Genomic DNA, 12868 nt, shown 5'->3' with positions numbered 1-12868 from the left:
CAGCCTTGGCAAGTGTGTGTTCGTCAAGTAGTGTACACACACTGCCTAGCACTGCTCCTACATGCAGGCCACCTCCCCATTAAAGAATGATCAAAGGCTTAGAGAGCAAGGGTCAGATGTACCAAAACTTTGTCACAAACACAAATTGCTACTTGGTAGCATGTTACCGAATAGCAGTTTCTGTTTGTGACTACATACCGATTCAGTATCTGGAATGGGAGTATTTAGGGTTTTCCTTCCACATACCTATTAGAAATGAAATGTACTTAAATTTTGCAACTGAAGTCCGGTCGCAAAACATTAATATATTACATACTACATAAAATCCCAAACAGGAAGAGGTCCCCAATGGACCCCTTACCCTTTGCCAGTGTCAAGAATTTTTTTTTTAAGAGTAGGCAGTGTCCATTAGTACCCCATTCATTTTCATGTGGCATATCGAATTGCCACCCTCTACTACCCACTTCAGCATTCTGTAAAATGACCCATTAGTGCATAGGTCAGTTCACAAAATACTACCCTGGTCTCAAAAATACTGTTTGCAGATTGCGACTAGAATTTTGCGACCAGTTCTTAGTACATCTGGCCCTAAGTGTTCTAACATCTTCCAAAAGGTCTATCATATCAAACACAGTCGAAAATCTTTTTTTAAGATTTCTGAAAGCCAGAAACTTTTCCAAGAGGCATAAAGGTAGGAATAAAATGAAAATGATTAAAACTAGAATAGATTCATAAAATCCCATATATTAGGCAAATAGGACATCATTTAGGGTTTGACTAAGCCAGAGGAATGCTGTAAACTGACTCAATGTAGAGTCAAAAGAACTGCAGAGTTACACTGGTGAAAAATCCACTGGCTTCGCCGATGGTAACCCATGACCCAGCCATTCATCCACTACAGGACCATTTTGTCACATGGATAGCCTTCTTGCCCTATTGAGGGTGCAGCTACCAACACTCATTTTCCCTGCATGTGTCCGCCATGTGAGGCATGATGGAAATGGGCACGGAAAATGTCAATTGGCCCATAATGGCATGGGGAAAAGCTCCCTGCTAGAAGGGGCTAAAAAGCTCCCTGCTAGAAGGGGCTAATATTTATTTGGTCAGAAAAAGCAAACTCCAATCTATGTAATACAGCTGCTAGTTACCGGGCGTGGTCTTTGCCTGGGACACACCTTAGGCTGGAACGTTCAAGGAGAACTAAAGGGCGACTGTGATGTATTACCCAAACAAATTCACAATATGAAGGAGTACCAACGGGCCACCGAATACTATCTTGGTTGATGAGTAGCCTAAACAATTGAGAAGAATATTTGTCCTAGCTCACAGAGCAATGTTGCTACCCTCTTCTTGTAAAATAAGGCCTAGTGAGGCCTGATGTGACCATTCAAAGAAAATATGAAATGTCTTCTTGTCAGCTTCACCAGTTGTTCCCTCGAAAATCTGGAGCGAGGCAAGCAAAAACCTTGACTGTATGAGCCTACTCATGCATGAACTTGTGAAACCCAAGAGCTCTCGCCAAGAATCAGTATTCCTCAATTATTGTGCATGCTGATCATGCAGTTTTAATTACAAAACATAATTGGTACATTATTTTATTTTATAGCCCACATGCACTTCACAGCTCTGATAAACCTTTGATCTTTATATGCCTGCCTCCCATCTATATGGAAAGTTAGGAGTACTCTCTTCCAGTATTCTAATAGGACATTTCTCTACTGGTGGATGGATGAGATTGTGACAATGATTGCACACTGCTATGTCACAGCAAACACATACAATAGTCAGTGCCAAAATTCTGTGTTAATGATCAATATTGGAAAGTGTGATATTTTTTAAGGAGACACAAATGATGTAATATGAACTGTGGAACCATAGACCTTATTTTCTACAAATAAGTAAGTTCGCTGCAAGTTATTCTTGTTTTGTTTTCCTTATTTTTCATATTTCAATATTGTTTTAAGAAGGTTATAGCACAGTGCCAACATGATGAATTTCAGGATATCTGTGAAAATAAAGATTTACAGTGCATCATCAACATTCATTTCCTAATCTTAACTTTTGTTTCTTGTAATTTGCAGGGACCTCCAGGACAACAAGGCGTTCAGGGAGAGCGTGGGCCTCAAGGGGAAGGACTGCAGGGACTGAAGGTGAGCTATGTGGAGAAAAGCAAGGCTGGACAACCCAGACCCATCATAAGATAGCGGCACCTACTTTCAGGGCTTCACACTCCCACTACTAAATCTCTTTATATATCACTAAAGCAGGCTTATGGCCTTATATGGAGTTTGGCTGATGGGATACTCCTTCAAAATATGACAGATATCCCATCTGTTGCATTACAAGTTCCATAGGCTAAAATGCTCTTGTAATACGGCGGGCAAGATATTTGCCACATTTGTGACTGAGTACCTCGTCCAGCAAACTCTAAATAATGGTCTTAGCCCGCCTTTGTGATATATTTTCAATACGTTTCTACATAACAAGGGATCCCAAGAGTCGTCAGGGGCCTTGGGTAAACACTGCAATACAAAATAATTTTCACCTAGACATATGAATGCAACAATGCTTCCAACCAAATGGTTAGTTATTCCAAACAAGAATCAATAAAATGTTTCTGTATAATAAACATTGTGTAACGGTGCAGTGGGTGTGTGTGAAAAAACGAGCATGGTGCTCTCATCATGATGCACAGATGCGACAATAGTGATCAAAACTACATATCTAAAAAATAAAGGATAGTATGCCCCTTTTTAGCTAAGCCCAATATAGATAAGGTTCCGTGATTTCAGTGACCTTTCAATACCTAAGGAGATAACGGGATCATCATCAGGACTCTAGATATGACCGAGCCCGAGAGACAAGAAATGCTGTGTAAGGTAAGATAAACATATCTAGAAAGGTACTCACAGTAACAAGCATTTGCAATGCAATAGGTCTCGCAATTACACAAGTTTGAGCTATTGGCCTTGTAAACGACAATGCCTTTTTTTTGTTTTGCTTTTTAAAACAGGAATTAAAGAAATTGTCATTTACAATGTCAATAGCTTAAACTCGCTTAAATGCGAGACCAATTGCATTGCAAATGCTTGTTTCTTTGTGCTACTCACGTTTCCTTCCTGTCTCTTTTTGAGCAGCATTGACTCCAATATTAATGAAACGTTGGGTAATTAAGAGCCTGAGCTCCGTTCCTGCATGCCTTTAATTTTTCATTTATTTCACGTTTACTCGCGTTGCCTTCCTGTCTCTTGTGTAATTAATTGCCCGAGCTCCGTTAGGTTTCCCCTGAAACAGTGTATCCCTGCAGTCAGCCCGAGCAGAGATCGACTGCTTCTGTCTGATCCTGCCCGGGGCTGAGTGTATTCTCCGAAGAGAGACGAAGACCAGGGGATACACGATCCCAAGGGGATACCACATATTAAACAACACCGGCAGTGGAGCAGGGTATACGATGCTACTTGTTTCCCCCACAAGTAAGCTTAGCCGTGTCACCTTCAGGAAACCCGGCAAATCCCCGGTTTTAGGTTGTACGTTATTAAAAGGGGAGAAAGGGTGGGATGCCACGTCAGCTGCCATTAATCAGGCATAGAGTCTGGCTGGAGCCAAGAGAGGCCTGGGGGTAGATTCTACCTAAAGCTAAGGAAATACAACAAGACAGAGACAAATGCTTTCCAGCCCAGTGGCACAGTAAACCGTAACCTCTTCACGGTCCATGAGAAGCATGTTCAAATTGATTTTGTCCGTTTACCTCCTTAGCCCAACCATCTATTTTCCTTGAAGACTGACAGCTTTATGCGTTGCTACCGTGTTATCTTGGGTCCACGGCCTTATCGTACGTACTGTTTCAGAGTCATTTACGTCCGGCGTGCCATCGAGTTCCCTCGCTCCACCCCAGCATCGCTGCTTTTTAAGCTTTTTGACTTTTATAGGGTGCAAAATGTTTCGAGCATGTCACAGACACTTTTCTGCCAGTTGTCAGCACATTCCAAGAAATATACCTTTACGTTATAAAAAAAGTATTTCACAAAGGCCACCTTAGCTGTCCTTGAGTGACTTATAAAAAAAGTATTTCACAAAGGCCACCTTAGCAGTCCTTGAGTGACTTATAAAAAAAGTATTTCACAAAGGCCACCTTAACTGTCCTTGAGTGACTTCATGATTGCATTTTCCGTTTACCTGCTTCCACTGCATATTTTCCTCTCATTTCTTTAGCTGACATTTCACTTCACCCGTCCGACCTCTGGCAAATACATAGAGGGCGCGCAGGTCCGGGCCTCAGACGCTCACCGCGCGCGTCTGCCAGCTAAGAGCACCTCCCACTTCCAATAACTTTTACACCTATGAAAATACATGCACTGCTTGACCGGGCCACCGGTTCTCGTGCATCTCAAAAAATTCATTTGTGCAAAGGCATCACAGTCATATAACGAAACCAGAAATGTTTGTAGAATTTTTCCGCTCCGAGATGCGACGCTCTATCTTACTTCTTGTGGTTTTGCTCACAAGCTGTGGCCTTCGCTTTCAGTTGAGATTCTTGTCAGATTGACAAAGCTCGGCAACGCGTCCCCGTGCGCGCTGAAAGAGATGCTGTGAAAGCGATGAGGAGACGCCATGCGCACGCACATCGAGTGTCCGTGCGCGCACATTGTTTGTCTCCCTTCGCTAAGGAAAGCCACAACAATAGAGTCTCGCCAAGCGAAGCAATGCATGTGCTGCGTTCGCTAGGCGAGACCTAAAAATGGACCTTGCAAAAGACTGAAAAAAAATAGAAAAGGGGTAGACATGAAACTCGTGTAAACAAGGCACAGTAGATGACAAGGGTCAAAAATTATTGATGATCCCATTTTCTCCTTGGGGATAGAAATGTCAACTGAAATCACTGACCCTTCCCTATATTGTTGATCAGCCGAGAACGGGCTGTGCTATTTTTGTTTTTAGATATGCGCTTTTGATCACTATTGTCTAGTGTGTGTATGACTGATGAGAGTACACCAAGCACGTTTTTTTCCGCTCACACCCACTGTGCCGTTACATGGGTTCTGTGCTCTCCATGCCACTGGAGTCAAGCTAGCCTGGCTGATCAGGGGTGAAACCCTGAAACTGGTCTCAGGATGCTTGTTTCTGGTCCAGGGAGGACCTGGTCTGGCAGTTCGGGCTGGACTATTCCCACGGTGAGCAGGGTCAGGATTTATTTGCCTATGGCTGGGTTTAAACTGGAATGGCATGGGGAGCCAAACAGTGATGCATTTGGGCCCAGATCTCTGTACAGTGAATGTTTGACATTGTTCAACATTCTGTCTATCAGTTATTCTTTTTGCATCAACCACAGTGTAGGCTTTGCTTTCAGTGCAGGCTTGACCACACTTTGGCATGCTGTATTTCAGTTAGTTTCTGAAAAGTAAAATTATATTTTACTCCCTCCTCAACAGAGGTCGTGTGCAGCATTCTGTTCAGATGCCTAAAATGCAAGCACATTTTTTTAATGACGGATGGTGTGATTTTACAGAGCTGGTTGTTCTATGTGTGGTAGTGGGTAGTAGCATAGCCAGGGTGTTATGGATCCTAGTGCAAGGAAGGAAATGGGCCACCTGGCTGCTGTTTGAGTTATAAAATACAGCATAAATCAGGATTCATTAGGCCCCTCATGCCTCCGGGGCCTAATGCCACCGCTCCTGCTGCACCAATGGAAGCTATCCACCCCTCCCCCCCCCCCCCAGCATTGGGATCAATATTCAATTGTCTACATTTTACAGATGAATGAAGGGCACAGGTTAAAGAGGCATGGATGATGGTCTATGCCGGGCAGGGGCGTGGAAATGCACTGTCCCTTTTTACCCGGATAAGCAATATATATATAAGGATTCTGCAATCAGCCCCCCAGAACTCCCTCAACTCCTACTTTTAAAATCTTCTGCTTAACCTATAAAGCACTTCAGGGAAAAGGTTGCCAATATCTCTGTCAGAATCTCAAGCACTATCTTCCCACTAGGAATTTTCGTTCCAGTGATAAAGAGCTGCTTGTGATTCCACGCATTCGACATGCCAGATGTGGTGGTAGGGCCTTTTCCTATGTGGCTGCCACTAGATGGAACAGTTTCCCTTTCTCTCGTTGAACTTGTCCTAACTACTCCAACTTCAGGAAATCATTAAAAACAGTACTGTTCTAGATCTCATACACAGGCTTGAATTTGACCGAGAGCCAAGATACCCCTGCTGGGGTGATTCGTGTGCGATATCACATTGTACTAATAATAATAATAATAAGTCCATCTAAAGGGAGGAGGCATCGAAATAGTCTAAATGAATAAAGAGGATTCATTTGGAATCTCGTGTTGAATGTATGACGTTACAACGCATACATTTACAACGCATACCTTTACCACGCAGTTTTTACATCTCAACATCCATTACAACGCATGATTTTACATTGCATGCCATCACAACACATTTTTAGAAACTACCTTTACAATGCATTCCATTACATTGCATATAAGGTAATTGTTGGATAGTGTAGGGGTAAATATTGCTATTCCCACTCCAGTGAGTGCAACAGTAGGGTAAGTGTTGGATAGTGTAGGGGTAAAATGTACTATTCCCACTCCAGTGAGTGCAACAGTATGGTAAGTGTTGGATAGTGTAGGGGTCAAAACTATGCGTTGTAATAGTATGCGTTGTAATGGTATGCGTTGTAGTGACATGCGTTGTAATGACATGCGTTGTAGTGACATGCGATGTAATGGCTCTGTTGTAAAGGCATGCGATGTAAAGGATGTTGCGTTGTAATGACTGTGTTGTAAAGGTAGTGCAATGTAATGACTGCGTTGTAAAGGATGTTTCCCTCTCGTGTTACTTAGAAATGACACATTAATTAACAGCACAACTTTTTGTGTCATCCAATCTGTTGCATCCTTTATATAGTGTGGCATCTTCCCTGTATATCTAAATTCATCTCGAATCACGGGATTGCAAAACAAATGACACTCGGCGTCATAATTATATACATACAGTACACAGATCTAAAAATTAAAGTACAAATTCCTGAAAAATTTCCTTGTGTCTCCTTTACAGTTTGTGTGGTATAAGCAGTTATAAAAGGGCATTTGTGAGCAGCCAACAAATGGCTTTTGTTGCGGGGCAGCCAATGAACAGTCATTGTGAGCAACTGACGATAGGGCTTGTGTGTGCAACCAATGATAGTCCCAAGTCAGCAGCCAATGAAATTGCAAGGCCACTGAGAATTGGCCAGTGTAAACAGCCAAAGACATAGCTTCTGTGAGAAGCTAATGATTGGACCTGTGTGAGCAGGGGAATGTGTGAGCTACCAATAAAATGATTTTTGTGAAGAGGCATTGGTGGCTTGATGTAGCAATAAGAGACATCTTAGAATATTTTAGAATTCCTACCCTGAGCACGTGTTTTCAGTCGCACAGCTGGCAGTTAACTCCCTGGTGTCTTCTAGATCAGAGGCTTTGGAGGGCACACTCATGATCTGCTGTCCTCCAACTGAATATCCATTTCCAGGCTGGTGTCACAATGTAAGTGGTCCCGCAATGCCTCAAATTCAATACTATTTGTAGGGATTGAGCAGTCTGCTTGTGTATAAACTCTTCTGAAGCAATAAGTGATCTAGAGTCTTAACAGTTCCAGTGGCACTTCTTGAATCTCCATTGAACACAACCAATGCCACCCTCCTAGATATCATGTTAGAAACAGACAGACAGCGTACATTTCATTTTTAGGTGTCTTGCGTGTACAAGGTATGCCAGTTCTCCTGGAGCAAAAGTGGTTTTATAGGATTAGTGAGGTTTAGGTGGATTAGGCAGGTAAAAGTTCCCTTCTGTTTAGAACTTAGAGCCTTCCTGACATAAAATGTAAGATTATATATCTGATGATGTCAAAGGCAGTTTAATTTGGTATTTAAATGGTATTTAAATGGGGCTCTTTGGTCAGATTATGGAGATTGCTTAAATCCACCTAAAGCTTCGCCTCTGGGGCCTACAAGAAACAGTGGAGGCAGCCGAATTACAGACACTGAAACGTAGGGAAAAGACAGGTGCATGTCTCCATCTGAAAGCCACATCAATTCATGCTGTTGATAATTAAAGAGCATCCTGTTCCCTGACTGACAATGCAGGGCAGTGAAAAACTCCACAGTTTGAAGGTGCAAGAGGAGGGTGAGTAGGGAGATGCAACAGGGCTGGGAGCTTGTTAGCCACTCATCTGGTAAAACAGTGCATGACAAATTTATGCAGTGAATATATTGTGATTGCAGACTGCTCGGAGTAGGTGTCACAGGGGCAGGGAGGAAGGAGTCTTGACCAATCATTCATTTTGGGTATAGTCACTAATCTTTGGAGTATCAAATAGATGAGATACTGGCAAATCCAGGCTCACATTCCCTTTTCATAGATTGTCCATCGCATCGTCAAATTTCCTAAGAAGAAATTAGGCATTCAACTCACAAGTTCTGGCTCTGCATGTGACAACCCACTTTTAAGAACACTTCTGGAGCAGCGGTCATGCGGCCTGTACACTCTTTGAGATAGTCTCACATCTGCCTTCAAAGCAAGGGCGCAGTCGCCACAAACTGCAGCACATCATCCATCTGCATAGGTATTACACCGGCGGGACCGTAGAACAATCTTAGTGAGGAGCTGAATTCAAAGTATTCTCTGATTGGAATTTTCTCTCACAAAGCAACCCATTAAGACTTTTATCAGTATAGAAAATGTAGGTAAAACTCAACATAAGAGAAGAGTTAGCTTAGCAGTGTGCTCCTCAATGCGTTAGATAGAGGAATCTAAGACCGGGGCTAATATCTGAGCTTACCTTACCATTGAGGATGTCAAACCTTCAGTGGCCTCAGATAATATTTTACGAGAAGTCCCTTATTACATTTTCTGCAGAAACGCAGGTCTTGCCGATACCATTGGTTATTAGGTGGTATTCAATTAACTCAGTTAACCCTTAGGCCCTTGCTGTCCGTTATGTGGAGTGGTATCTTCAAAGGAGATGGTACCTGAAGGATTCTGGGTTTTACAGTGTGCGGAAGCAAACCCGTTAAAACCAAATGTGTTTCCACGCACATGTTCCTCCTTCTGAATGCACCCAGACAGGGCTGGCTTTAGAGCTGGTGGTCCCTGGTGCAACGGCCTTTGTTGACGTCCTCCATGATCTTCTTCTCCACGGATTCCCTCATTACCATCCTTCAACAGTGCCTCTCATACATCTAAAACTACTCTCTTACATACATATAATTTGTTTCAGAGCGCTACTCATACCAGTGTAGGGTGTCAGAGCACTTTACATCACACACACATTATACACCAGACAATGGATCATACATGTATAAATCAGTCAGGAAATGTTACATAAGGCAATCGGGGTTACAAGTTGTAGGAATCCCATGCCATCCGTACTGGTGGGCATTATATTTTAAGAGTGTTTGGTCTGGAGAAGCCCAAACTTAGGATTTAAAACGTACACCATTGGTTGGGTTAGCTTTACTAATAAGAATGTATTTCTAGCCATACAAACCCTTTCTTGCATCATTCTTGCATCATTAGGATAATGAAAGATTGAGGGGAAAACACACAATTTTAACCTATACCATGCAGTTTTTATGCAGTTCTTTGATGACAGTTCATAGGTCATTGTGCTGTAGTAGATTTGTAACTTAGGAAGTGCAAGTACCAAAAAGATTTCTGTGACAAAGGCTGTTACTCACTGAGCTATCCACATGAAATACAGTTCTGTGATCTGTATGGTACACGTTCTTTGCAGCAGACATATTAACCGTCAGCGCTACTTTATGATGAGTCAAAACTGCCACTAGACAAAACTAGGATATTTCTCCAGCAGGAACATCAATCACCAGAGGTATCTATCTTGGAATTTTTGTTGTTGCCTGAAAACTGCTGGACACGCAAGAAACTCTGCAGCAGGGGTTTTTAATCCCACAAATTATTTCTAAACACATTACCCTGCCTCCTTCGCCAGAACTTAGCGCCAGGTGCGGCTTCACCAGACGCACAGCCCTGAAGCCGGCTCTGATCTCAGAACCTCACAATGGCTGTTAACAGGTGTGTAGATACTGGCCAGAAACAATAACACCGGCCCGGTACCTACTCCTTCCGTTAGTGGCCAGCTCATAATGTCCCCTTAGTGCTACTCAATATCAAATATAGACTGGGCAAACAGAATAGAATTTTAGAATATTTTTGATATATTGAGGCCAATTTCAGTGAAACCCAGTCTTGTAATTGATCACAAACACGCAATGGATCATACTGAGGCACACAAACGTTGTGCGCAATCCCGATAACGTGATAACTCGCAAAATACAAACCTGTAGAACTGAGCAAATGATACTGCCTCTCGTTAGATGCTGTGATGTTAGATTGTCCTTAACATAACATGTCACATGAAGCCTTTTTATTCAAAAAAGAATTACACAATTGCTTTTGCTGGTGTGTGTACCCAATATCTGCATTGTTTAAAAAAAAAAGCAATGTGATAGCTCTAAGAAGCTTTCACAAGTCCTGAATGCTTCATTTTGTTAGAATTGCAAAGCTATTGCTTTAATGATATCCTTTGGCTAGAGAATGTGCCTGGCCTAAAACGGAAGCAGAGCCGGGCGTGCCCGAACAGACCCGTCCTCTTCTCTAATCCCTTCTAAGAGCATTGCCAAGTGGTGTCAGCGGCCCCAGGGGCTCTCTCCGGTGCCGAGGCAGCTGCCGCGGATAGCCGGGAGCAGCTCCGTGCTTCACGTGCAGCTGCCTCTTAGTGCACTGTGGTCCGTGCTCGGAGGGATTCATGGCATCTGGAAGCAAAGAATCCCTCTAGGGACTGAAAAATGTAAAAATGTGCACCGCAGACTAAAGAAATATGCAAGACAGTAAACAAACATTCAGTTTGGGGCTAAATATATTTTGCTTTGATATACAAACATGTATACACAAATAACTAAGAGTGAATTCAATGCACAGTGGAGAAAGGAAGCTGCCATTGGGCTGATTGAATTACGGTGGTCCCAAAAACAGACTCTCAAAACAATTGTCCTTATTCAGTCCGAATTTCTGATACAAAGCTTTCGCGGATCACTATGTGATTTTTGAAGAAATAAAGAGGAGAAAGGGACAGTTATATGCAGATCCCTCCTAGTATAGTTTGTGTTTTGTAATTGGTGTGCTTGTGTCCTCTTAGACAATGGTGCAGAAAGGTGGCAGAAGGGTGAACAGGAGTGGGAGAGAGGGGTGTTAAACCCCCACAATTAATGTCCTTATAAAATCTTCTAGAGTGAGGTCTTAGTTCCCTCTCTACCTTGTCATACTACAAAGATTATTCCTCAGGTGGGTGCCTCTTTTAGGATTCATGCTCATGCATTAGTGGGGCGCCTCTTGTAACCTCCTGAGGCGGAAGCTGGGAGCACGAGCGTTATTCTTTTTAATACTTTGAGTGTCACTGTTCTTGTTGTATATTTTAAACTCACTTTACCTTCATTCCTGCACTGAATCAGGGCTCAAGTCCGCTCCTGATAAGGCCACGCAGCGGATCTTAGCGCTGACGCGGGATTAGCAACAACACCACAGCCGCCATTACCGGCGAACCCTCAGGCCACGCCCCTTTTGTGAGGCCACACACCCCCTTGCCGTCCTCCTTCTCTTATAAATTATGTGCATCTTCCGGTCGCGCAGCGGACGCGCCGCCAGCGCGCCGAAGACGCGCCTAAGGCAAGCCCGTCTGCGCCCGACCGCGCCAGCTCCGGGCCAGGGGCCAGCCATGCTGTCGGATTCCATCCCACACGGAGACAGGTTTGGACAAGATCACAGCTTATTGATCTAGGCAAGACAACATGTAGTTGGGCTACCATATGCCCGTGGGGCACCTTGGTGACTTACAACATCCATCTGGGAGTCTTTTTAATATAATATATATGTAGAATTGTCCAAATCATCATGTTTCATTGTCTCTGGCACCTGCATATTCTATGCTTTGGGGCATCCATATGCCACCAAGAACTAAGGCCACTTGTATTCATCTTAAACTCGACCTCAAATCAAGCCATTGCTTTACGGTGCAATATGAATACACATAGAAAAAAAGGCTGGATTTCTCAACTTGTCATCTTGACCTTGCTGGAATTCTTCACTCGGGTGTGCTAGCTGGTGGCCATTTTCACTTGATTTGGAGCGTTCCTGCAGAAAAAGCTGCAATGTCATCAGGCGCGCAGTGCATATGTTCAAGGCCCCACATCGGCCATTGGAATATAATTATCTACCCACAGATCATAAACTAGCTTCAGCATTATCCTTAAAGTTAATAATGGGCAGCTTGGGGAGGTGCATTACATACCACGGCCTTTTGGAGCCCGAGGGGATTGAAATCCCCTAGGGCTCCGAGAGGCCTTTGTTTAAACAGCATTGGAATGGTTCTCTGCGGGCCTTTACCGGCCCGCAGAAGCACAGAGCACTCCATTGTCTGCAATGGAGTCCTCCACATTCCAATGTTCTAATATAGCCATAGAGCACGATGTAGGAAACTGTACCGGCCATTAAAGGCCTGCTCCAGCGTTTGGCGAGGGCCTTTAACAAGAGAGCGGGCCTTTAATGGTCAGTAGAGCCCACTATGGAGGGTTCTAAGCCTATTACAACATTCTGCCCCTAGAGAACAGAAAGTTCTAATTTGTAAAACAAAGGCCTCACGGAGCCTGAGGGGGGTGAAATCCCCTCAGGCTCTGTGAGGGCTTTGTTAAACATTGGAATATTGATGCTTGGGCTTCTACCAACCATTGGAAGCCCGGAGCACTCCATTGTTTTCAATGGAGTGCTCAATATTCCAATGTGCTAATCTGTATTAGAAGCAGAGC

The 12868-nt window shown here is 43.4% G+C and overlaps 1 protein-coding gene across 1 annotated transcript in view; it reads left to right on the top strand.

The window, feature by feature from the left end:
* LOC146861224 (uncharacterized) overlaps window positions 1-12868 on the top strand; it is a 213613-nt gene that overhangs the window by 93671 nt on the left and 107074 nt on the right. The window contains exon 14 of the mRNA XM_085645359.1: window positions 2082-2150. Within this exon, the coding sequence (XP_085501485.1) occupies window positions 2082-2150 (69 nt within the window). The remainder of the gene's footprint in view (window positions 1-2081; window positions 2151-12868) is intronic.

This window comes from Triturus cristatus, chromosome 3_1 (assembly GCF_964204655.1).
Source record: "Triturus cristatus chromosome 3_1, aTriCri1.1, whole genome shotgun sequence".
Classification (NCBI taxonomy): domain Eukaryota; kingdom Metazoa; phylum Chordata; class Amphibia; order Caudata; family Salamandridae; genus Triturus; species Triturus cristatus.
Note: the sequence above shows the minus strand (reverse complement) of the source record. Positions and strands in the feature narration are given on the sequence as shown.